This window comes from Empidonax traillii, unplaced genomic scaffold, assembly GCF_003031625.1.
Source record: "Empidonax traillii isolate 1590-97213 ecotype Southwest subspecies unplaced genomic scaffold, ASM303162v1 scaffold65:size4453928, whole genome shotgun sequence".
NCBI lineage: Eukaryota > Metazoa > Chordata > Aves > Passeriformes > Tyrannidae > Empidonax > Empidonax traillii.
The window spans coordinates 3,978,844-4,003,402 of NW_020955258.1; the positions used below are offsets into that span (position 1 = coordinate 3,978,844).

Below are 24,559 nucleotides of genomic sequence, written 5' to 3' on the forward strand. Positions count from 1 at the left end.
TTCCTACATATTCCAGGAAGTGACCATTCCTTAATTAGCCTGTGGTCCTGTCTCTATGGAGCCACAAAGGCTAGAGTCTTTCTCATCTGAGGGTTGTGGTTTCCCCCGAGAGATTTTTAGTTTGTAGGTCCATCTTCAGACAGACAGACAGACACACACACACACACACACACACAGAGTCTTGTGAAGTTTGGATTTACTGTTGTGAATCTGCAGGGAACTGTTTGGTATCTTTTTAGTTTACACATGAACTAGTCATTTTGTTACCTACTCCCATGATGGGACATATGGTTTCTGACATAAATTCTGGGGTTCACAGGTGGTAATGTTTTGCTATTGCCAGGTGTTTTCAGGTATCTGGGGAAAAAATAACACCCCTTCTTCTAGGTGTTCTCTAAGCACTGGCAGTGGGTCTAACTGGGCAAGTGGGCTGTGTGAGTCATTGTATTTGAATCTCTGGCTTTTGGGCTCTCATCATTCTTTTAAATGTCTGTAGAAGAGTAACTCTGCCACTTTACAGTTGCAGTTTGTGCTCTCTTCATGTTTGCAGTTAAACAGAAATACAGTATTCAAGGAAATATGCAACCTTATGAGGTTGTGGTAGAACTTTGGAAATCAGTGAAAAGCAAAGATTAGTGCTCTTGGAAAGGTAGATCAGTTCTCTGCATCTGGTGATGTGTTAAGTTGTAATTTCAGAAGTGAATTAAAGAAGCTTTCCCAGTATTTCTGAAATGGTTGCAACTTTTCAAACAAGCTGTAATTTCTGCTGGATCTTTCAAGGAGGGTGTTTTGTAATGTATAGCAGGGGTCTTGCTCAAAGTACAAGGAACATCAAAAGGGCCATTTACAGAGTAAGGAGTATGCATGGCATTCACTGAATAATGCTGGAAGTACTCACTGCCAGAATGGCAAATTTCATAGTACAATCCCCCTCATGTCCTATGTGCTGCTGTGTAAGATGATATGCCTCACTTTTCTCAAATCTGGATAGAGGCTTTTTAAATGTTTATGTGACAGGCATGTGTCTCTGTTGTGACAGTTGGGATTCCTGATTCTCCGTGTGTGTGTGAGCTCACTTGTCACTATGAGGTAGGCTAAGGACACCAATTGAGAACAACCCTGCATGTAAATGAGGATACTTTAAGAAAGTGGACTTTTTCCTAGTTGATGACCTGAACTAGAAAGAGTTTTACTTAATATGAAATATAAGCACCCCTGTTGAGGTATTTTAAGTAAGCATGTTTATATTTGTGTAAGTTAATAGCTACAGATGCTATTAAGATCATACAACATCTTCATTTCATTTGGTAATGTTTTATCCAGTTCTGAGTAAGCTTGTCCTATCTTGGCGTATAATCAGGTTCTGTTTTACAAAGTGATATATTTTGTAGGGAACTGGCGTTTTTATAGGTAAGAAATATATATGTTGGTGAATATAAAAGGGTAACACCAATAAGACCTTTATATACAAAGATGTTTGCAGACTTGCTGTTATTACTGAACTATTCAATTGTTTCTATTCCCAACTCTGACATATTTTGAGATACAGATACATTGATGTGCTTGGCTCCAATCATGCAACTATATTTGCATTTACTTGGGTCCCTCCTTTTCTAGGGAGACTACTGCATGCTCACTGATCCACCTATGTAGAAGCATTTGTGAGATCAGAGCCTAAGCATATTACTGCTAAATGTAATTAGGTGCTAGACTCATGCTTTAGTGCAGTTTCTTCCAAGCGTTAGCTGAGATTAACTGAAGAACAGGAATGACTGAGGACATTTTAAGTGCTGAATCCTTGGAAAACCATTCTGAAGAGGCAGACTTTTAAAATTGATAACTGAGACTGTGAGCCATTACAATGTGTAACTCCTTACTGAACAACGAGTTTTAAAACGTTCCTCTTTGCTAAGTCTTCTTTTAAACAATAAATAATTTTTCCTGTGAAATAATTTGATCAAACAGTAGCATCCGTGTGTTAGTAAATTTGCTATTTGCTGCTGGGTTTGCTGACATATATTTCTTCTTTGTTTTTATAAGAAATTTGAAATGAGTATCTAAAAGGCAGGGTCAGTATGATCAAATCAAGTATTTCCTAGTTTGAATGGAATATTTTATTAAAATGGCAAACCATGGATGCCAGTACTGGCACTGTTTAGGCTTGCTATGTTTTAGGAACCTCGGGATTAGTGTTTATCTGTCCCATAAAGGACACAAATCATTTAGATTAGAAGTAATCTGATTGTATTGAAGTACAAATTATAGCACAAAGGCCATTCAAGTGGGTTAAGTGACCAGGGTTGGTAAACACCATATGACTGCTGATTGGTCGATGAAAGAGTATTAACTGAAAGATAATGATGGATTTTAATCCAAATCTCTAAAGCGCAACAGCTGTAGTTCCCAAATGAGTTCACTCATTGACAGAGTTTTAGTACACTGATTTATTTGTTCCTATTTCTCTTGCACAAGAATTAATTTGAAATATAATTCATTATTCCTATATAGAATATAGCTATTTCACACAGCTTGCTTTGATTAAATTTCTAATCTACTTTCAGTTAGTGAGTTCACTGTGATTTTTGTGCTCATTGGAGAAATTGCAGTGGTTTTGTGTTCTGCAGTATGCTGGGGTACATTGTTAATGTGACTTGGTTTAGCAAATTCAGCTGATGTTCTTCCTTGTTCCTGTCTTTTATAAACATACTATGAAATCTAGCTAAGATTTAAAAATAATAAAGGCAAACTGGATAACTGGTATTCCATATGAACTTGTTTCCAGAATGCTTACTGTTAATGCCTAAGAATGACAAGTAAATGCTTATCACTGGTAAGAATTCTGTGAATTTGTGTGTTTTATTTCAGAGTGCCTAGTTTAAAAATGGGAATTGCATTGTATAACAATGAATTTATGATATTCTGAGAGTGAGAAGTGGAAGCTCTTTAGGACTGCAGTATAACATTGTTTAAGATGCGAAATGAAAAGTGTAGGCAGGCTGTATTTATCTGTTTTTATTAATTACTTCGGTGTTGGTGTTGCTGTTGCAATAAAAATTTTGGCTGGAAAGTTTCAGGTTAAGTTTTCCCTTAAATAAGCATGTTCATTAAGGGAATCAGATGAATGTCTGCAAAAAAAAAAAGTAATTTAACTTTGTGATTCACTGGTCCATCTCTCTATTTGATTTTGGAAGGTCAATAAGACACCAGATGAAGTGGTCCTTAATTATTGGTTCTGGAGCCTGTGAAGTCTTTTATTTTAATTTGTTTTCTTATAAATGTAATAGATACCAATTAGTTATTAAAACACAATTTTCTCCCTGAAAAGCTGGATAAAACAGACTTCCAGTAAGTGGTAAATATACTGCAGGTGCTATCTTGAGATTTAAAACTATATAAGTATTTGCTTGTGCATTTGGTTAACTACTACTACTTCATGGAAAAGGTAAAGCAAGAGAATCTGACAGGGTCCCCAGAATATGTTTTATATGTGTGCATATGTCTTGTGTGTATATGCTTGGCCCAGCAGAGGCAATGGAAAATAATGATGTCATGTGTCATACTTGCCCAAGCAGTTGTGCAAGAACTTTGGTCTGCCCAGAGTTAGCATAGGAGATAGGATAGAGTAACCTGTTAAATTTTCTTTCTTGTTTTGACAGACTAAACATGTCTTACAGTTCTTGAAATTTTGAATGTGGTTAATCGTTAGATGATTACCTGTGTGAATTTTTTGGGTTGTTGGAGTTTATGAAGCTGGGCAAATCAAATTCAAAGGTAGTGGGAATGAGATTCCTCCCCTTCTTTGTACCAGTCATCCTTTGGAAATTTTGCTATGTGAGGAGTATAAGGCTGAGCCACAAGTATGCAGTGAGAAACTCAATAAAATGCAAATGGTGATTGTCCCATGAGTTTCTTCGAAGAATCCAATGTAAACCTTGAACAAAATTAAAATGGATCCATGCTAGGATATATTTGTGCTGTGTCTCTGGTTGCACTGAGCTAGAGAGCCATTAAGATGCTTCTTTTTCCCTATTGCCTGTTTTTTGGGGGATTTTGCTTATTTTTTAGAAGATATCTTTCATATCTCAAAGGAGCAGAGTGGGGATTAGGATACAACCCCATTTCTTGAAGAATATATGTTGGTCATCTCTAGCACAGCTACAGTTGCCACCCGAGCCATGCCCCAATTCAAAACGTGAGCAGGATTGTGGAGACTGGCACAGTATCAGCCTGGTTCATGAAGCATCTCCGAATTAAAAGACCTGATTGGTTAAAAGTGTTTGAAAACCAAAGCTGCTACCTCACTTCTCAGTATGATTCCTGCCCTGAATTTATGGAAAAGTCTTTAAATGTTAAACAAACAAAAAACAATTTGAAAGTTGCTTCTGTAAAATTTTAAGTTCTTAGATTTTCAGTTTTTCCATTTTTGATGCTTGTTTGACAGTGCTCATACAGATGCTCTTGATGCTGTTTAATAACTATGCAATTTCCGAAAATAACATTTTGACAAAAGTGATTATTTTCTAGAGAAAACTTTGGCTATAAACCAGGATTTTACACAGGGAAGTAGAAAATGTAATTGGAAAAATTGTAGCAATACATATTTGGAAATTTCTTCTGGAAACTTAAGTCCTTAATATCCATTTCTTTGTAAGGATATTTGGTAATATCTCTGAACTCTACTTGCTTTCCTATGTGGTCTGTTGTGGCAGATGACAACCTGTTTCTGCTGACAGTTGAACTGGACTTTTTTGGTTCATTTTTTAGCTAAGGACTGATAAATATTTAAAAACAATAAAGTGACGTAATTGACAGTTAGGATTACTGATTGAATGGGCCATTTAGCATAAACAGAATGAATTACGATAGCTGAGAACTCTCACTTAATTGCTATGACTAATGATGTGATTAAACAAATAAAAAATTGACTTGTATATGGTTTAGAAGTGTTTTGTAAAATGAACTAGTGATTCCTAACCTTCCTGCTTTTCAGGGATAAGGAAGCATTAACACTGCAATTGCAAAACTAATGAGTCTCCATCTGGTATTCAGGAAACTGATTTGATTACTGCTCGTGATGATTTCCAACTGAGATGAGTGTAGAGAAGGGTTCTGGTCAGGGAAAAGGAGATCCTGTTTGGTTATGGGGAGACTTCCTCAGTCTTGGAAAATAAAGGCTAAGGTAATCATATAACCATAGAATGGTTTAGGTTGGAAGTGACCTTAAAGGTCATCTAGTTCAAACCCTGCCGTGGACAGGGACACCTTCCCCTAGATGAGGTTGCTCAAAGCCCCATCCAACTTGGCCTTGAATACTCCCAGGAATAGGGCATCCAAAACTTGTCTGGGCCACCTGTTCCAGTGTCTTACCACCTTCACAGTCAAGAATTTCTTCCTTATGACTAATCTAAACTACACTCTTTCAGTTTGAAGCCATTACGCCGTGTTCTGTCACTATATGCCCTCGTGAAAAGGGGGAGGAGAAGACACCTGCCTTCTGATGCATTTGTGGACTGCACACAGCAGAGAAAGAGCAACTAAACCAGTAGCCAGCATTTAGTTGGCTGGAGATCACCCCAGAAAACCTTCTATGACCAAATACACGCCTGATTATTCAGGGCTTGTCCTGGCTGAAGTACATTAGGACTTAAAGGTCTTTTCTTTTAAGTCTTAAGATTCTTATAGTGATAAAGCATAGCAGCAGTCCAGAACTTGTTCAAGTGTGTGGCTGAAAGAACGTCAATGCTCCTGCCTAAACACTGTCAGCTCTGAACATTCAAAAATTTGACCAGATCTAGAAAACATTGAAATTGGTTTCTCTTTAGTTCTCTTTAGGATTCATGTTTTCAGTCAGCTCTGCAAGGATTAGAAGGATATTTAAAAGACTAGAGATCCTGCGGATTTTTGACTGCATGACCCAGGCTTAAGAAAAATGCTTAATACTTCAAGATACGATTCTGAGAGCTAGCAGCCTTGAACTGGTGAAAGGAGTGTTATGAGCAAAAGTGACATCAGATTGATAAATTGTTTTTTTCCTAAGTGAACCTTTCTAAATGTTTCATGTTTCAAAATCTCATGTTTGTGATGTCAACACAGGAGGCCTGTTCAACCTGCTGGGTCCATTAAGGCACTAAGTGTGTTTAAAATTGTCTGTTAGCAAAAGCTGTGTTCAGTTACCAGTGTATAACTTGAGCACAGGCCAACTAGGTAAGCCAATGTTAGAGCAAGATCTTCATTACTTGGAGAATTTATGAGTGGAATTTTTTATCACAAGGATGTTTTGTGTTATGAAGTCCACTGTCTGATTATTGCAAAATGAATGTGTTTGGTTTTTTGGTGTTTTTTGGTTGGTTGGTTTTTTATTATTTCTTTTTATTCCTTTATTATTAAAATGTTGAGGAATTTGAAAACCACCAAATGTATCCAGGAATGTGACAGCTCCGACAAGGGAAGGGAGCCCTACTGAAATAAGGTATAAAAGTCAGCTTTATTGCAATCCTGAAGTTGCAAAGGGCTTTGAAAAGTGAACGACTGGAGAAAAATCTCTTAAGAGAGTAAAGTGGGCTTCTGAGGGATAACTTCAGCTGAAAATGCTAAAGTAAAAGCTTCTTGTTGTGCATCTCAGCATTTTCAAGTGCAAAAAATATATATTCTGCTCACACTTTCATCTTTCTGGGGGATATATTTATTCAGAGGAGATTAACGGCCAATTTTCAGTGTGACTGCCTTCACCAAAAGTTTATCCCTTTGCAAAATGACGTGGTTTCTTATTTTTTATAGAAACAGTATGCTTGAATGTCTGTGAAGACGTCAGAGTCATAGTTGTAAAATGAAAGGTGGCACAATGCTTATATTCCTAAGGAGATGCCAGTCATATTCTATGCAGGATGGCAGTACAAGACTATCTGTGACTTGTATAATTTTGTTTGTCAGATCTTTTTGTCTTAAATTTATTGTGGTATTGAGTTTTAAATACATTTATGATTATGTGGCCATTTGATAAATGTGTGTGTTCTGCAGATAGCTACACTAGGATGCATAGGTTAGTTTTTGTGTTTTGTATTTGTGCTGAAATAGCAAAAACATGTCTATACTATCAAGCCTGTGTTCAGAAAAATCCAAACCAAAGCCCCATACCAGCTGTTGTGAAGAAAGTAAACTCTACCCCAACCAAAATCAGCACACAATTGTACTAATAGTCATTTCAAGAAGAGTAAGGAAACATGCTTAAGGAGAATGGAGAAGCTCTACCTCATGCCCGATGTTGCCTCTGGTTGCTTGAGTGGAGAAAGGAATCCTTCTCTTTGCATGTACTTTCCCAGATTTTCTTTCTTTAGTTAGTCCCTGCTTTTTCTTAGCAGCTAAGCTGTCATTTGCAGGTGACTGGTGTATTCTGTTCCTCTGCCCTTTGTGGTATGAATTCTGGAGGAGGTGATGCACTTGTGCTGGCTGGAGGCATCTTCAGCATTTGCTGAAGGATCTTTGCTGATGCAGCTGTGTTGGTGTGAGCTGTAGCGCCAGGAACTCTTACAGTGTAGGGCCCCGGCAGAGACCTTTGCAAGCCCTGTCTCTCATTACTGTGCAGTACAGCCCTTCATGATCTCTCTCATTTGTATCCTAGTTTTCTGGTATTTATGATGTAAAGGCAATTTGACCCTGTTTTGAAATTTTACTTTGTGGGAGTTATCTTAAGCAATACTTTCTTTTTGTTTTTTTTTCTTTTTAATCCATGCAGAAACATTGATGTAACCTTTACACTTGTGTGAGGTTAATTCCCTGCCTCATTGAAAAATTCGCATGTACTTGGTGGTTTAAAAAAGGTTTGGGAAAAATGTGGATGTATTTTTCTATTTTCTCTGCTTGTTTTAGGTATTTATCAGTGTACAAAAAGAAATTTAATCAGATAACTTTAAAAGAATGTGTAGAATTATGTGGTTTGAGTGCTTAATAGTCTGGATTGGAGAAGTCACTGTATTTTCTATTAACCGTCTATAAATGGATATGACAGATGAAGCGAGTAAGAGGGAGTTCATGCTGTTTGTGAGGCACTCAGAAGGTATCACACTAGTTCTGCTTTTCAATTGACTTTTCTTTATGTATATATAGTATGACAGCACATGAGCAGGGGGATAAGAAGACTCTACAGAGATACAGAAGTAGGAAAATAAAATAATTGGGGTGGGCTAGAATCAACATGGAGATCAGCTATCAAAATGATAGCAGTAGATAGATTGCAAGATAAGGAGGCAGAAAAAAACATCCTCTCAGCAAGAAAGAAAACTCTGAAATTTTTTTTCCAGGTCAAGGAAAACTGTAGGTTCTGCAGAATTTCATCTTGCTTTGTGGTCTCATGTTTCCTCTGAGCTTATGGGCTGTATGTGCCTTTTGCCACTGATCACAGTGAGAATCCTTAGCTGCTCTCAGGGTGTTAGGTGGGCCCTGCAGAATAGCGTAACTTGTTCTTGATTTACTGCATGTCTTTTACAGTGCAACTACCCTTCTTTTATTGGGCATTTAGAGAGCTGCAGCATCCTGATTTGTCTGATTTAAAATAAACCTAAACTAACCGAGTAGGTCTCAACAAATCTTATAAACTTGACAGCAGATGGTCCATGCTTTTTGTTTAGCCCTGCATATACTGTCTTGGTGGGTGGTAACTGCCTTAGGACAAAATCAGCATCCCACCAGTCACCATCTGGGATGGCAGATGATATGTGGGACTGTCATGAATAAGCATTCTGATGTTTGTAAATGTCTGAAGGAAGATACTGCTCGTTAACATGGCAGTTGGTATGCAGTCACCACCATGAGAAACTCACTTCATGCAGTATTCAGCAAAAGCTGAATTGTGTGCCTTGGGTCCACCTCTGTAAAATGAGTGGGGGTAAGGTGATTCCTCCATAGTTTGTTCCTTTTGGTGGTGAACTTGAATGGCTCTTGTTTTGGCAGACCTTTAATCTTTGTCAGTGCTTTTGTGCTAAAAAAAATCTCTTCTCTGAGGTACTGTGCCAGCAGTGATACTTACCTGCCTCATACTGGATTATACCTGATGCTGATAGTGAGCACAGATGCATGCTATGAAACCTGCCCTTGCTTTGACAGTGTGTCCTGAGCTGATGGGGAAAGGGAGGGGACAATTTGGAGACAAAAGTGTAAAATTGCTTGCAAAGGAACACCCCATAGTTTTGTTCCAGATGCAGGAATGGAAATACCCATCTTTTGGCTCTCTTCTCCTTCTGTTTTCCCTTGTCCCAGACAGAAGTCTGAACCATCAGGATATCCACAGACCACTTCCCTCCTCCTCTCTGTTCCTGGCTCTATGCCCTAAGCCTCTCTCCCAAACATAAATGCTTTGAGAAGCACTATTTACACTGGTGGTGTTTGAAAGGGTTGCTTGCCATTCATGTGGCGAGTTCTTTAGGTAGACTATTTTAGACAATAAAGCGGATCTTGTAGGAAACTCTGAGTTGTATCATGCACAAACATCTTTGAAAGGAAGAAATGTGTGCATCTATCATGCAATTAGATTCCTGCAGTTAGAACATCCATTTTGGTTTGTGTTAAAGCATTCAGACTTAGCTGGTCTGTGTACCTGCTGAAACAGGTATTGTAGAATGACAGAATGATTTGGGTTGGAAGGGACCTTAAAAGTCATCTAGTTCCAAACCCACTGCCGTGGACAGGGGAACTTTTCACTAGTCTGGGTTGCTCAAGGCCCCATCCAATCTGACCTTGAACAATTCCAGGAATGGGAAATCCACCACTTCTTTGGGCAACCTGTTCCAATGGCTCATCAGCCTCATAGTGAATAATTCTTCCTATTATCTAATCTAGACCTACCTTCTTTCAGTTTGAAGCCATTTACCCTTGTCCTATCAGTCCATGCCCTTGTGAAAAGCCCCTCTCCAGCTCTTTCATAGTCCCTTAAGATGCTGAAAGGTGCTCTAAAGTCTCCCCAGAGACTTCTCCAGGCTGAACAACTGCATCTTTCTCAGCCAGGTGTCATAGCAAAGGTACTCCAGTCTTCTAATCATTTTGTGATCCTCCTCTGGACTTTCTCCAGCAGGTTTATGCCCTTCTTATGTTGGGGGCCTCAGAGCTGTATGAAACAAGAGTTTAATGAAGTGCCATCTACAAACCGACTTGACTATTAATTTCTTCAGGGATTCCAGGATAGTTGGTGTAGAATATCTATGACAGTGCAGGGCTTAAAATGTTTATGCAGTTTAATGCTGTTGGAATCGCTAGTGGACCTTTGGTATGAATATTCTGGGATGCTATCTTCAAGTGTTTTTTCATATTAAGTATGATACGCAAATAGTATATTGATTTTATACAAATGTATAATAAAAGGGAAGAAACCCAAACAACCTCTCACATGAATTCTTCATTCAGGTACTACCATTCAGCTTAACTCCAACTTTACGTCCAAAAGTTTATAAAAGCCAAATTAGATTAATGCAATAGTATGGTTGCACTGGCTGGAATGCACAGAAATGAGAAGCATTTGTCTGCCAAATTTTTTATGAACAAATGCACTCACTCTAATGGGCTCATAATTGAGGGAAGAGCAGTGTGGATTACTTATAGCATGAAAGCAAATGCACATAGTATTTCTGGATCAGGGTGTAAAATGTCAGAAAAACTAGAAAAAGGCTGACTTTTTTTTGTTTTTGTTTTGTAACGAATGGAAGGGTGTATTTTTTTATGGAATAAGGTATTCAGAATGGATTTTATAGGCAGCAGTCACTTCAAGCTTAAGGCAAGTGGCAACTCGGGTTTAGGAGAGGTCTGTGCAGATCTCTGTATGGGCAGGAGGAATTAGGGATTGGCTGTATCTTCAACTTCACCAGAGACCTCTCTGAATTTATTATCAGAACAAATATGCTTAGTCATGGTTCCTTTAAACAAGGAAAAGGGGAGAAATGAAAGGTTAAATTCAGGTCAATGCTGACTTTAACCTCATCTGTTCCTGCAGGTGGCTTCAAACTGGGTGATCCACTTGCCTATTCTTATGGGCTACCACTATATGATTCTCTTATAGGATGGATGATTCTCTTATAACTTGATCATAAATCCTAAGTAGTTAATAAGAGAAAGCAGGTGTGATGTCCCTTTACATTTGTACTATAAGGGAACATTGGTTTCAATATCTCTTCAGTTCCAGAAGAGGATCAGTAGTTTACATGGACATTGACAGCCTCTTACAAATGACTAATTGAGGATCGTCTTTCTAGGAGCGCTTTCGGATTGACATTGACTGCCACTGATTGTGCTTGCCGTTTTCTGTTCTTTATACTCTTAGCGCTTCCAATCAAGCTGATATATCTGGATCTCACACTATTTCTGAATGTAGCTTGTTCTTTGTTCATGCCCAGCTATTATTTCCGCACAATCCTCAAAGTTCTTGTTCTTGTATCCAAGAGCACTTTCACAGCATTACCAGGTTTTACCCTGAATTAATGGTTTTCAGTGCAACTTCTATTCATCTCCTGCTATTGTCAGACTTATGAAAAAGACAGCTGTCTACTAGACCTGACCTTCTGTTGTGACTTCCTTTTATGCTCAGGTGAATTCTTGATAATTTTAAGAAAGGTAGGAAATTATTTTTGCTTCCTGAGACCAACCAAAGATTTATTTACTCTTCAAATGTGATTATGCTCAAGCAAGATAAAGCAATAGCCAAGTACAAATACCTTGTAGGAACCTCACATTGTGTCAGTGGGTTTTGGTCTTTTATTTGAACAAGTTCATGCCCTGAACAGTTTTTGGTGGTTTTTGGTGGTTTTTTGTTTGTTGTTTGTTTGTTTTTTAATTAAAATAAATGCTTCACTAGAAGTACATTGCATCTTGAACCACTTCTCCAGTTAGTTAAAACCCATTTGCTATGTAATTGGTCTTAGGTTGTCTTATGTTTTAAGGGATGATTTTTAAATGTAGAAAAATAATTTGTTTTTTAAAAACCCTATTTTTTGTAGTCTTTTTATTGTTGAAGATAGGTTCAAGCTATATTCTCTACAGTGTCTTCCCTTTATAGGTCTATTTTCAGCCCTTCTAAGTTGTAAAATCTGGTAAAGATCCATCTAATTAAAGTTTTGTGTTATTTAATGTTCTTCTATGGAGAAATAAAAGGAATCCTTTTATTTAAAAGAGTACTTGGATCTAATATTTTGAAAGATAAAAGTAAAAATCCCAATCTGAAAACTTTGTAGAACTCTGGAGATTTAAGGAATAGTCTTAAAAAATGATCTTAGAAGCGGTATAATTCAATTTATTTATAGACGGTTCCCTGGTCTCAAGGAAGCAGCTTGTAAAAATGGGCAAAATTTGAAATACACGCATGAAAACTCACTTTGCTCCTTTCTACGTAGAAAAATTTATCTTTTTGAAATTTGGAGGATTTACTGTTAAAATGATTTGTAATTTTCACTTGTTCAACCTATTAAAAGTATCCAATCTATTTTTTAAGTCTTTTTTTGGTGGCTGCTTGGCATTTTGGAATGTGTGATGTTTTAATCCTGCCTTTTTCCAACAAAGAACTCATTTAAGTCTGTCTATTTTTGTGGTTTGATTTCATTTTTTTTTTTGTTTTTCCTCATCCTGGGTGTTGCTTAGAAATACAGCATATTTGGGATTTACATCTTTAACAGAAAACTAGAGATCCTGGATGAAATAAGATGTAAATGTGACCAGATACTGACAATCAGTGATGGTTGGCATGAAATGGACTTTTTTTTTTTTTTCTTTTAATGAGGACTCTAGAACACACACTGGCGCATGTGGTGTGGGATTGAAGATGCTGCAGGTAGCACAGTAGGGGTAGCAAGTAAGGATATTGTATGGATTTATTCAATGGACTTGATGATAGGTAAAACTAAGGGAGCTGAGTGCCATTTTTCTGGAAGGTCTGTTGTCTCTAATAGGCTTATGCATGTGATAGGGGAGGACAAATGTCTAAAAGGACATATAAAGCCATGTGTTGGACACCTTGAGCATTTAGATATTCTTCTACAACTAGCTAAGAGTACTTAGAGTGCAAGTTCACTGGAGGTAAGTAGTGACTTAATGACAGACTGCTGAGTAGAAGGCACCAACTTGTCAAATGGTTCATCAAGCAAAATCATATTATGGTCATTCTGGAAAACTATCTGTTCCTCTTGAAGCATAATCCAAGATAGCTGTCTGGACTCCAAACTTGATTAACCTGCTTGGTCAGTGATAATCTACGTTGAGAGTGATTTTATTTATTCCGGTTTAGCTGAACTCACAGTCTAGTACAGTAGGTCTAATTTTAGGTTTCTTTAACATAGGAAATTTCAAGGCTGGTGTAAAGAAAAGCAAAATACTAGCTACTTGAATGTTTTCAGTTTTCTGAATTACCTTGTACTGAACAGCTAATGTTTGTGTTGTGAAAGAACCATCTGTTTTTATAGTTTAAGGAGAGTCTCCTTCAAATGTTAAATACTCTAAAATGTGTTAGTGAAGAGGCTGTCAGCCATTTGTCATACTACACCATTCAAAACTTTTTATGCACAGTGGTAGCAACCTGACTTTTTATTCCTCTTGATATCGATGAACTAGCAGCAAAATAAAAAGTAAAAAATTACTTAACCTGATTTGGTCAGTGTGTCATGACTGACTGATTATTCTTTACCTGTCCCAAGGAATAAAAATGTGTTTACTTTTCTAAACCATCCGGTTTTTACTGTTAACTTTGAATTAAAACATTGTATGTATTTTGGGAGCAGAGATGAAAGACATAACAAAGAGTTCATCAAATGTGTGTGGATGGGTAATAAATACTTCGACAGGTGGAGATGTTGCTAAATATGATGCCTCCTTGAGGAATTTCAGAACAAGATGAAGATTAAACATGGCAGTTCTCTGTTTTGGTTTGTACTGAAAGAAAGGGGAACACATCTCCTGAAAGAAAACAGGTCCCTTAAACATATGGGGGATTTTTCAGGGTTGGCTTCAAAATAGTCTCTAGTGCTTTTTTAACACTGTAGGATACTGCACACAAGGCACTATGCATATGCTGTTCACCACAGTATCCCAATAGAACTTGTTGCCCAGATGGTGCAAACCATATGCCTCTTGATAGTTTATCTATGTTTGGGAAATACTGTCTAAAAATATAAGAAAGGTCATAAGACTTCTGAAAAGCAGCTCTAGGGAGTTCCTTTTAGTTTCTTTTAAATAATGCTCTAGAGGTATTCAAGCTGGTTGTCTCCTCTCTTTTTTTTTTTTTTTTTCCCCCTTTTTTTGGGGGTGGGGGGAGGAGGGTGTGCATAAATGTTTTATGGTAGAGATACGAGGAACTAGGGAATCACACTTGCTCCAGTGCAAGGCTACAGCTCTTAAGGAATGCCTGCAGACTTTACTACTCCACCTGCATAGATCGTTTTTCTCCATAGGAGTTGCTTAAAAGGAGTACAGCACTTTTTCTCCCCGTCCCCTCCAGATGTCTGAATGAACCTTTTTAGAAATGTAACAACCTAGAAAGCCAGTTGATTTTTATATTTGTTCCTATGTCTTCTGTAACTCGTTTTGACTATTTTCAAAGGCTAAAGGAGAAAATTCTTCTTGTCCGTATGCAAATTGCTAAAATACGTTTTCTGTTTTGCTTACCTGTCAATGTTCCACAGAAGCAAGCCAATCTAATTTCATTTCCAGCATTATGGTTCTTTGAAGTATCAACTAATTAGGAGTAGGCATTGCAAAAGTTTAGATCAGCACTCAGGAAAAGAATGCATTGTGTAACCATCGCTAATTCATCAGGATAACCAAAGCTTATTTCCTTTGAGTAAAGATTTGCAAATTCTCACCTACAGCAGTGTACCATATTAATACTTCTATGTAGCTCCTCTGAAAGCACAACTCTGTTTAAAAGTAAATTAGCCAAATTGAAAGGCTAATTTCCTTGAGCTTCAAGGACAAAGATATCCACGTTTAGATTTCTTTGCCAGGTGGAAGAGGCTGAGAAGATGTGGTTTCTGAAATCCTGGGTATCTCATGACACCTAAGAATTTTAATGTGGTGTCATAAATCACTAACTTATTCTTGCTCCAGTATTGTTTGCAGAATCTATTCAGATAGATCAGTTCTGTGTACTGGGGAGGAAATGTGATGGGAAACAGCCTCTTTAGTCTGGTCACAGCTTATATCAGATACCTGAAAAGACTTTATGCTTGTATTGCTTCCTCTTACGGTTTTGATCAGAATAAAAATGAGTATATCTAGTTTGAATCAGAACTTATTTTTACAAGAGAAAGATTTATATGGCATAAAATCCCTCTACAGATTTTCGTTTTTCTGGATCATTTCAGCTGGATATATGGATGCACTTCTGCGTTTCCTGCTTTTTTTTCCCTTGTTTTCACATTCTCACCTTTTCAATTTTTAATTGGGTCTAATCCTCTTAGCCATTGAGTAAATACAACTACAGTGATATAGCATTACCTGTGTACTCTGTGTGTCACTGCAGTGTGATTCACAGAATCATGTTCTTTTTGTATGGGACACTTTAATTTGTGAATATTTTTATGTATGAGCTGCTGCCAAGACTTGGCTTACACTATGCTGCATTCATGTTATACAGAAGTGGGAGCCTGCAGGATTGATCAACTGTATTTTCTCCATATGATACCTTCTGTCCTTTCTCCCTTTTATTGAACTCATATTATTGTTTTTAGTCTTAAATCTAATTCTAAATACTTCACAATCTCATCTATAACTATTAATCTAAATTACTTTTTGGTTTCACAGAATATAATGATTATGTAACTTCTCTTTATTCTCAGTTCCCTGACTGCAGTCTCAAGTAGCTGCTTCTGTTACATGATAATGTTATTGAGCTATGTGTAAACCTGAAGGATGAAACAGCCCTGTTTCATATCTGACTCCTAGTGAGTGAGAACAAGTATCATCCAGAACTCTTCAAAATCTATCTACAGCGAAAAGCTCTTTTTGAAAGAAAAAGACACTTGAGAGATGTTTGCTTGCATAAATTTGAGTGACTAGGAAATTTAGAGAATAAGAAAAAGTTCAAGCATTTTGATTTGTGGGGTTTTTTTTGGTTGGTTGGTTTGGTTTTTTTGTTCTTTTTTTTTTTTCAAATGACAATTTAACATGTGCATACAAGTTTTTTTCATAAAAATTTAAAGCATTCAGATAGCCTTCTAAAGAAAGGTTGCCTTGTACAAGATAAACCGCATTCATGATAAGATTCTTAACGCTGACTCAATGCAGAACTGTGCTGGTTCTGTATATTTTAGAACCAGGACATTTCAGTGGAGATTTTCAAAGTTGTATTTTTCCAACCTAAACTTTAAAGAAGAAAGGAAGGAGACAAAATTTTGAAAATAATGGAAACTCTCTGTATGCAATAACCTTTTTATTTTTTGAACAAATACACCATAAGAAGTGATCAGTTACAGTAAAAACTGTATTACTGTGTGCAAGATGGGCAAACTTTAAAACCTCAGTGCATGTTTTCCAGCAATGTTTTCTTTGTAAAAACTTGTAGAAGGGACTGAACAAAGCTTTTCAAACATAAATCATTTGCTTTACCAAATGTTCAGGTCTCCAAATCCCAGGAAGATGAGGGCTGTGATTTCTCTGTAGGAACAGGCAGACTTCTGAGGGCTGGCAGGGTTGGGTCTGGTTGCACATACTGCTTCTCCCCAGGGCTGGACTGCGTGTTGCTGCAAGCCCTCCTATGCCCAGTGTAGGTATTTTTCGGAAGTGCTTTTCATCTGCTGCTCCCATCAGTTGTTGGGAAGCCATTGCTGCTCATAATCAGGCCACCTTTTAATTTAGATGCAGAGCTTTAGGCAATGAGAGTTATTTTAAAATTTCAGCTCAGATTTCTATAATTCTTAAATTAGTAGCAAGTGATTACTTCAAGTACTCCTTTGTCCTGTGTATGCAACTAAGACAGCATTTTGTAGTAAAAGTGAGTTTATAATTATTTTGTTTATTAAAAATGAAACTTGGGCAGTGATTTCTTTTTATTTGTTTGAAGGTTAATTTCCTTTCTAGACTGGCAGCTGGGATGCCTAAGGGTGCAGGCGCAGTGTGTGAGTCCTTGCTGCGCTCAGTTGTTCTTTCTGGGCGTGTCCATACTAAAAACAATTGTGATGATGTCAGTACACTTTTGAGGCAAATGTTCTGATTTTCCCCACTTACCCTGCTTTTTTTCCCCACTTACCCTTTCATATTTGAGCAGTCTCAGACTTTACCAAGGTTTCTTTCCTTTGGAAACATGCAGTCCAGGAGTGTCTGTATCTCATGCTGCAGTGATAATGTGCTAATGCAGTACCAGGCTGGTGCTTTTCAAAATAAGCCCCCTTGGAAAGGCTTTGATGCTGTTTCAGGAACTCAACAGCAGCTATCTGCTCCAGCAGTCTTTCTTCTGGTCCACACAGCTTCCCAATGCAGATGTTTGCCTTTGCCAACTTTAAATATATCCAAATCAACTGAGTTTCATTAAGAATGTTTAGATAATTGAAATAATTGCTGAATTATATATTGAATTAGTTTCTTTCTGCAATCAAACTTAAGATGTTTCTGACAAGCCAGGATTTTTAAACTGTTACCTCTTTTATCATTATGTAATTATGTTTGTATGTACAACTTGTAAAATCATTTAATATGAAAATATTTTTGTTTCAAAATCTTTTACTTCAGAGAACAAAACCTATAACACTGCTGTTGATATAAAAAAATTACAGAAAACAAAGGGTGTAGGGGAGGGTGTTTATGGTATAAAAATACATTAAAAAGTAACAAATGTGAAAGCTCTAAGCAGATTAAATTTGCAGATGAAAATGTCATCTTAGCTCAGCTGAGTCAAGGATCTTGGTTGCTGGCCTTGAAATATGATACTTACACTTAAATGATTTAGTGTGACAGTCTCTAGCCTAGCTTTTCAGGATGACCAGTATTTTGTTTTTAAAAGCAATTAGATACCTGTATGCTACAATTATTTTTAATAATTATTTTTATTTGATGTGATGTATATCTTACCATATTGTTTATATTTTTTGTTTGTTTGATGACAGAGCTGTCAGGTGTATGAAACAAATACCATGACTGTGAACTCAGAATACTTGATCAGTGGATTGTATTTGAGGAGGAATCTGTAAAATGTTAAACATGGGCTAGAGTTAGAAATGTGATGAGATACTCCATCCCACCATATAAATGACTTGAACTTATTTCTGAAGTTTTTTTTCTGTCTACATACCTGTTCCAGAGAACCAAACAGACTTTCTCCTGGTAAAATGCTTACCTGGATGAGAGGAGTATTCTAGTGTTGCTTGTGAATACTACAGTGTTTTGGGGAGGATTGCTAGCACTGCTTGTGGTTTCATTGTTTGTGTCTCTCGTTGTTCCTGCCTAACACAGTGGTGGGTGTACACACAGTTCTGTGCTGCTCTGGTTCCCAGGCTGAAAAACGGACCTTGTGTTTGAAGGCTTTTGATTATGAAGGCTGAATATGTGTGCACTCTTGCCTGGAAAGAGCTGCTCTTCTGCACAGTTCCCTGAGCCAGCCTTTGGCCCTCCAGAGTATTTGGGTAGGGGAAAAGAATAAAGTGTAGACAGCAATTTGTATAGATAAGAAAACAGAAATATTTCCTATATGAGTTACTCTGGACCCCTTTATTTATAAAAAGCTGTGCCTCGCCTCTCCTCTCCCCGTTTTCTTGTCTGCTGATTTAGCAGCATACCTTAAATGAAATACACACCTTCCCTGCATTTATATAAAACTGTTCTTTGTGCAGCTTGATTCATTTATCACGATGAGGTTTTTATTCTCTAGGGTAAGTTAATATTTCAGGCTCTTGGATTGTTGTTCAGGGTCTGTCATTTACCATGTATTTATGTGGCTCCCGCAAGACTAACTTCTGCCTGGTGTTTCTCTCTGCAATGGTTTGAATTGTGAAGGTATTGATGGACTCCTGTAGATAATACACAATTCTTGTATGAAGGCTGAAGATTTGGGTGTATGTAAAAGTGGAAAGCATTCATTAGTCTCATTAAAACAATCTGCTGTCTTCCACTGTTTCCGTAGCATCTCTTGTTGGCATCCTTTCTGCTGAGTAGTTGTATTTGAGGCAGTGGGTACTGCTATGGGCTCTGGAAAGTAAATAGCTCTGGAACCAGTGTTTGGTAAAGCGGAAGAAATGTATTTGAAAGTAATCTTAACCTCTGCTAGAGATGCAATAATAAATCTGCTTTAAAACAGAGAGCTTGCAGAACAAAATAATGAGTTGTTGCAAGTTGCTGTGCACAGACTGTGATATATTGCCAACTTATTATTTCTGAGCTCTGCAGTGTGTCACAAATGCATGTATTTCTCTATTAAGCAACACCTCTGCAATTTGGAACCTTATTTATTAGAGCTCATCTTTGGTTCATGCTGTTTAGCATTATAAAAAAGAAAATTCAGTTTTATTAGTAAGTGTTAGTTACCTTCTAGTAACAATTTTGGTTTCTGCTCTGTAGGTAGGAAGGGTCCGTTAACTCCTGACCACGTCTTTGAAGATGGGATTATGAATCAACCAGCTGTTCTACGGCTCTTGGAAGAAAAAGGACTGAGGAACGACAGACAGGATTATCAGTTAAGTAAAGAAAAAAAGAAGATACTGTTTTCCTTCTGCGAAGTGTGCAATATACAGCTGAACTCTGCAGCTCAAGCTCAAGTTCATTACAATGGGAAGTCTCACCTGAAAAGAGTGAAGCAGCTAAATAATGGGAAACTCCCTACAAGTACAGCTCCTGGCACTTCGTTTGCAAGTACAAGCACAGGTACATAATTAGTTTGAGATGTTGGATTTTGGTCCAGAATTCTGAGGAAGCTTTTAAGATCTGCTTTCCCCACCCAACATAAGCATTAAACTTAATATAGATTAATACTAGTAGTTAATAGTATTTTATCATGTTCAGAATTTCTGGTGTGTTTTTCTTCCTGTGAGGCCAACAGATGATTGCCAATATTGAGGCAATATTGCATTAATGAGTGATTAATTACTGTGTTACACCTTGAGAAATGGTCTATTTAAAAGTAACTGTTGTGGATCCAATAGTTACAAATTTTGTCATCTGCTTTTGTTCCCAAAATAAAGTTCTGGAGGGGTGCTGTGTGTAGAGGAGAAACTTCTAAAAGAAATCTAGTAGTAGGAAGATGGAGAAGAGCTGGAATTAACAGGCTTGGCCCTTTCATTATTCCTATTTTCAGTTTTCAGGATTTTAATTTCTCTTATTCATGGAATTGTTTAGGTTGGAAGAGACCTCTAAGAGAGAATTAATTTAAAATAAGACTTTTTACTTAATGGACAAACAAAGGTCCCAAATGCTTGGGCAAAATGCATTTAGTCTGCATAATGTAAAGAGAAAAAGCACATAATGTGTTTTTCTGGGTTTTATTTTTTTATTTATTTTATTTCACTGTTAGACTCCGTTCGTAGCTGTTTTGAGAAAAATAGAACAAATCTCAAATCTTCATAAAAAAGTTTTCCGAATTGTATTATTTTCTGAATTGTATTATGCCAGAGGAGGGCATTTGCTTTGGGTTTTTTTATTTTGTTTTGTAAAGAAACAGTCAAACTGCATTAAAGGATTTATCTTTTTTTTTTTTTAATTTTGATTCTTTTTAAATGAATTTGACTTATTTTGATGTCTGTAGTATTGTTTGGTTTGATTTAGAACTAAGTAGTGTGAGGGTATCACTACTGTAAGGCCTATGGTCCATAAGTTTAAATTCTTACTGAATAACATCGAGATCAATTAATTGTCTGCATTCTTAAAATAGCTGAATATCTATGAGACATAATTTAATTAAGATTCCTCTGTGTGCTGATAGAAAACATTTTGCATTGTACATTTCTGTTGCTTTTTGTCAGCTGAACCTCGTCATCTCATGTCTTTACTGTCATTCCTGGGGATCACAGCTGATGCTCTGGCTCCACTGCTCAAAGAAAGCTTTGATGCTCACAATACATTTGTGTTTGCTGGAGCACATGCTTTGGAGTTCCTGTATAGCTTAGGAGTTAAAATTCATGTTTCTTTGTGCTTTGTTTACCGATCTCTATAGTAGACTATATCCTAGCTATGTCCTAGTTATGCTGGTCTGTCCAGTGCATGTTGAAATAGGCATTCTGTTTTCTTCGTAGCTGAAGGATGGTGTGTTCATAGCATTTAAAAAAAAAACAATGCCTTGCATAAACAGTTTATTATTATTATTACGTGGACAATTTCATATATTGCTTAAGAACTAGTAGGAGAACAAGATTTATTGAAATGTAGTTCTTTGAGAACACTTTCCAAAAATAAGTAAAAATCAATTTTCTTATAAATTGACATTATCCCAGCTCAGTTTTAATCCATGTCCTCTGGAGTGTTATTACCTCTTATAATGGAAGTCTTCCTTCCCCATTTCTTCAGCTAACATTGTGAACAGAGGTAATTGTGCAGATGGTAAGAGAGCAATTATATTAATCTCACCTCACCAGTGAACAGACTTTATTCTACATACAAAGGAAGTAAATAGCCCCTCTTGTACTTCACTGTTATGACTACACACCCTTTTAACAAACCAACTAGTGAACAGCTCAGCACACCTCAGGAAACTTTTTGCAAAGGTTCCTGCTAATATAAGGTTGGAGTTTTCCTCTATGTTCATAAGATGGATGCAAAATTAACAATATTCCCACTGGAAGATAAACACACATGACTAAATTTTCGTTGACATTACAGAAACCAGGATTACAGAGCTCCAGAACTATCTTGATCCTGTGTGACAGCAATGGTCTATGCACCATCCCTGACATCAGACTCCTTGACTCTTGGTGGACTTTTTTCTAAATGAAGACAAAGGAGTCATGAGACATATTTTCATATTTATTCTCTTTGGAGGTCCTTTCTGGGACAGGTGGCCCCAGGTTGTTATAAAATACCATTTTAATTTTTGACTTCCACTATATTTTACAGCTATAACCTCAATTTGTTGCTCATAACTTTCAGTAATTGGTAACAGTCATTGTTGTACCCCTATTGGAGTGTTTATTAACAGTATTTGATAACAGTGGAATTCCAGGTCCTGGCAGTAATACTCTACAGTGTATAGATGAGGGGCATTTATATATTTAAAGTCTAAATATCTTTTAGAGATAAGTTTAAAGTTACTTCTTTATATTTAGAGTAAGGATACAGCTGTCACAGGATTAAAAAAGGTATTTAGCTACATATTTTTCTGAAAAACTTACTCTATTTTTAGTTTATTTTGGCTTACCACATGATTACTGAAATATAGAAGCTCTTTTCTGTTCTATCTCTACTTGCAATTCAAATTACTTCATAGCAAGTAAAATAAAGGTCTAGAGCTGCTTTGCTTTATATTGCCAAACCCAAGAAATTAATTGACTACATTAGGCAACTTTGGTGATTCTATCCATTCATTGAACTCCTCCTTTTCTTTTTCTTTCTTGTTGAAAATTATGTGCTTGATAAAGAGTATTCTACTTTAGAAAGTATACTGCACATGGTGTTAAAGCCTTCACTATTGTTTGTTAGTGGTGGTTCATTACCAGTCACATGCATCTCGTCTTACTGCAGCTCTGGTTGAAGTTCGTCAGCAATGCCATTTCCAGGGGTCATCCCTACCCTTGTGACAGGCATCAGTGATGTATGGACAGGTTGCTGCCAGAAAAAAATAAATGAAGTCTCCGGAATGTAAGAGAGAGTCAGTTTGCTTTTGCAGCTTAAATTGGTAATTTTTTCATTTGTGTCCTGTAACGAAAAAAGAAAAAGAAAGGGTGGTTTCCTGCAGGCTTCGGGAAATGTATTTTGGAGTGTTTAAAACTTTTCATCAGCAGGTTTTGCTGGAGCCTGCAGCGGCAATCTCGTGGAGCAGATCACAGCTGTGTGGGGTACCTAAAACCCCACCTGCCACAGCTACAAACGAGGGCTGAAGTATCCGCTCCCCAGAGGGGACGGAACCAGTGTGCAGAGTGTGGTACGAACTTGGCTAATTGCTAAATCAAGACTGCTCGCTTCCCTTCTGCTGAGAGACGGCTAATGAGTTAATTGTTCAGGAAATGAAGACGGGGGGAGAGGCAGTATTTTGGAGGCTGGGAAGGCAGCGGGAGTGCGGGATCGCAAGGCTTCCACGAGATGGTGCTGCAGCCCGGGCCATGGAGCGGCGAGCCTCGGCTGCTCCTCTGGGGCTCACTTGAGCCTCGTTTGTTAACAGAGCTATTGATAGGGACAACTGCGAGTGGTGTGCTGATATATGCAAATATACGTGGGCAGTTTTGTGGATGACTTCCTTGTATTCCTCCCAGTTCTCCTTTGGAGGTGACACCGATTTTGCTCCACGAATTCTCTTTGCTTATTTCCTGGTATCTGCTGGTGAATCTCCTGATTCTCTCTCCTTTGCCCCCATGCTAACATGGGAACGGTTGGTATAGTTTTAAGTGGACTAGAAATAACCTATTGAAGTCCAAATTTTGCAGATCACGGAAATGGGTAGAGTAGTTTCATATTTGCTACGTAAGGTGTCCAAATTTACAAGTGGGCACAGCAGAATCACTTTTTCCTGGGTCCTAGGCTACTTTAAAGACCAGTTGTGCTTTAGGGCCCGGGTGGCACTCCTTAATGCCGGTGTGAAGGTCTTGCTGGAGGTTTGGCTGGAGGTGTGATGGGGATGTCAGGGCATTGTGGCAGCAGATCTGTGTTTTTCCTCTTGCAGTCTCTGACCTCGCGGGACAGTTTTGGAAATGGTGTACCCAATACTATTCTTTGTAGGGAATAGTCCTACAAGTTAATGCGTTAACCCTGCAGTGCTGAGGAAATAATTGCAGGATGATTTCCTGGGAGATAATAGACACAGAGTTATGTGATCTGGTTCACAATAATGATAGCCAGAGATTTGTTAGTATAGTCAAATAAATAAATAAATTACTAGACTTCAGTTGTGTTTGTGAATTAAATCAGGTCACCAAAAGGGCTTAGTAGTGGAATAGAGAAGGTAAAACAGTAGTCTTGGGCATAGGAGGAGAATGAGGGAGAACAGAGAAGGCAGCGTTTCTTTCCCTTTCAGCAACAGAGATTAGAACTTCCTTGCCTCCTTGTGCCATATAATAATAATTCTGTTTGCAAGTCTAGGCATCCTATAAGTCAGCAGAGGCTGGGAGGCTTACAGATAGCTCAGAATTATCCTTCTTAGGATCCATGGACTCTATAGCTACCTTGAGTATTAGTTTTCCAAATTAAATATGTAGAGACAGAAAGTGTGAATAGTGTCTTCAACCAAAAGGTAAAAACGACTATTGGTAGATGTTGAGAAATTATACTGAAAATATTCCAGATAACTTTAAATCTACATCCTCACTTTTGACCTCGTGCATACAAGGAAGACTTTTTTTTGAAAATGAAACTGTAAAAGAAATTTGCTTGCCAGATGACTAGGTCAGTGCAGGATTAAATGATGGGTGGTCATAACAGAATGAAACTGCAGTGCATAGCTCTGATTTTAGTGGAGTTTTTCCTTGGTTAT

The 24,559-nt window shown here is 37.5% G+C and overlaps 1 protein-coding gene across 1 annotated transcript in view; it reads left to right on the plus strand.

Annotated features, from left to right (window-relative positions):
- Positions 1-24,559, plus strand: part of ZNF385B (zinc finger protein 385B) — a 160,842-nt gene that overhangs the window by 11,717 nt on the left and 124,566 nt on the right. The window contains exon 2 of the mRNA XM_027880245.1: positions 19,510-19,812. Coding sequence (XP_027736046.1) covers positions 19,557-19,812 — 256 coding nt within the window. The 5' untranslated portion in view covers positions 19,510-19,556. The remainder of the gene's footprint in view (positions 1-19,509; positions 19,813-24,559) is intronic.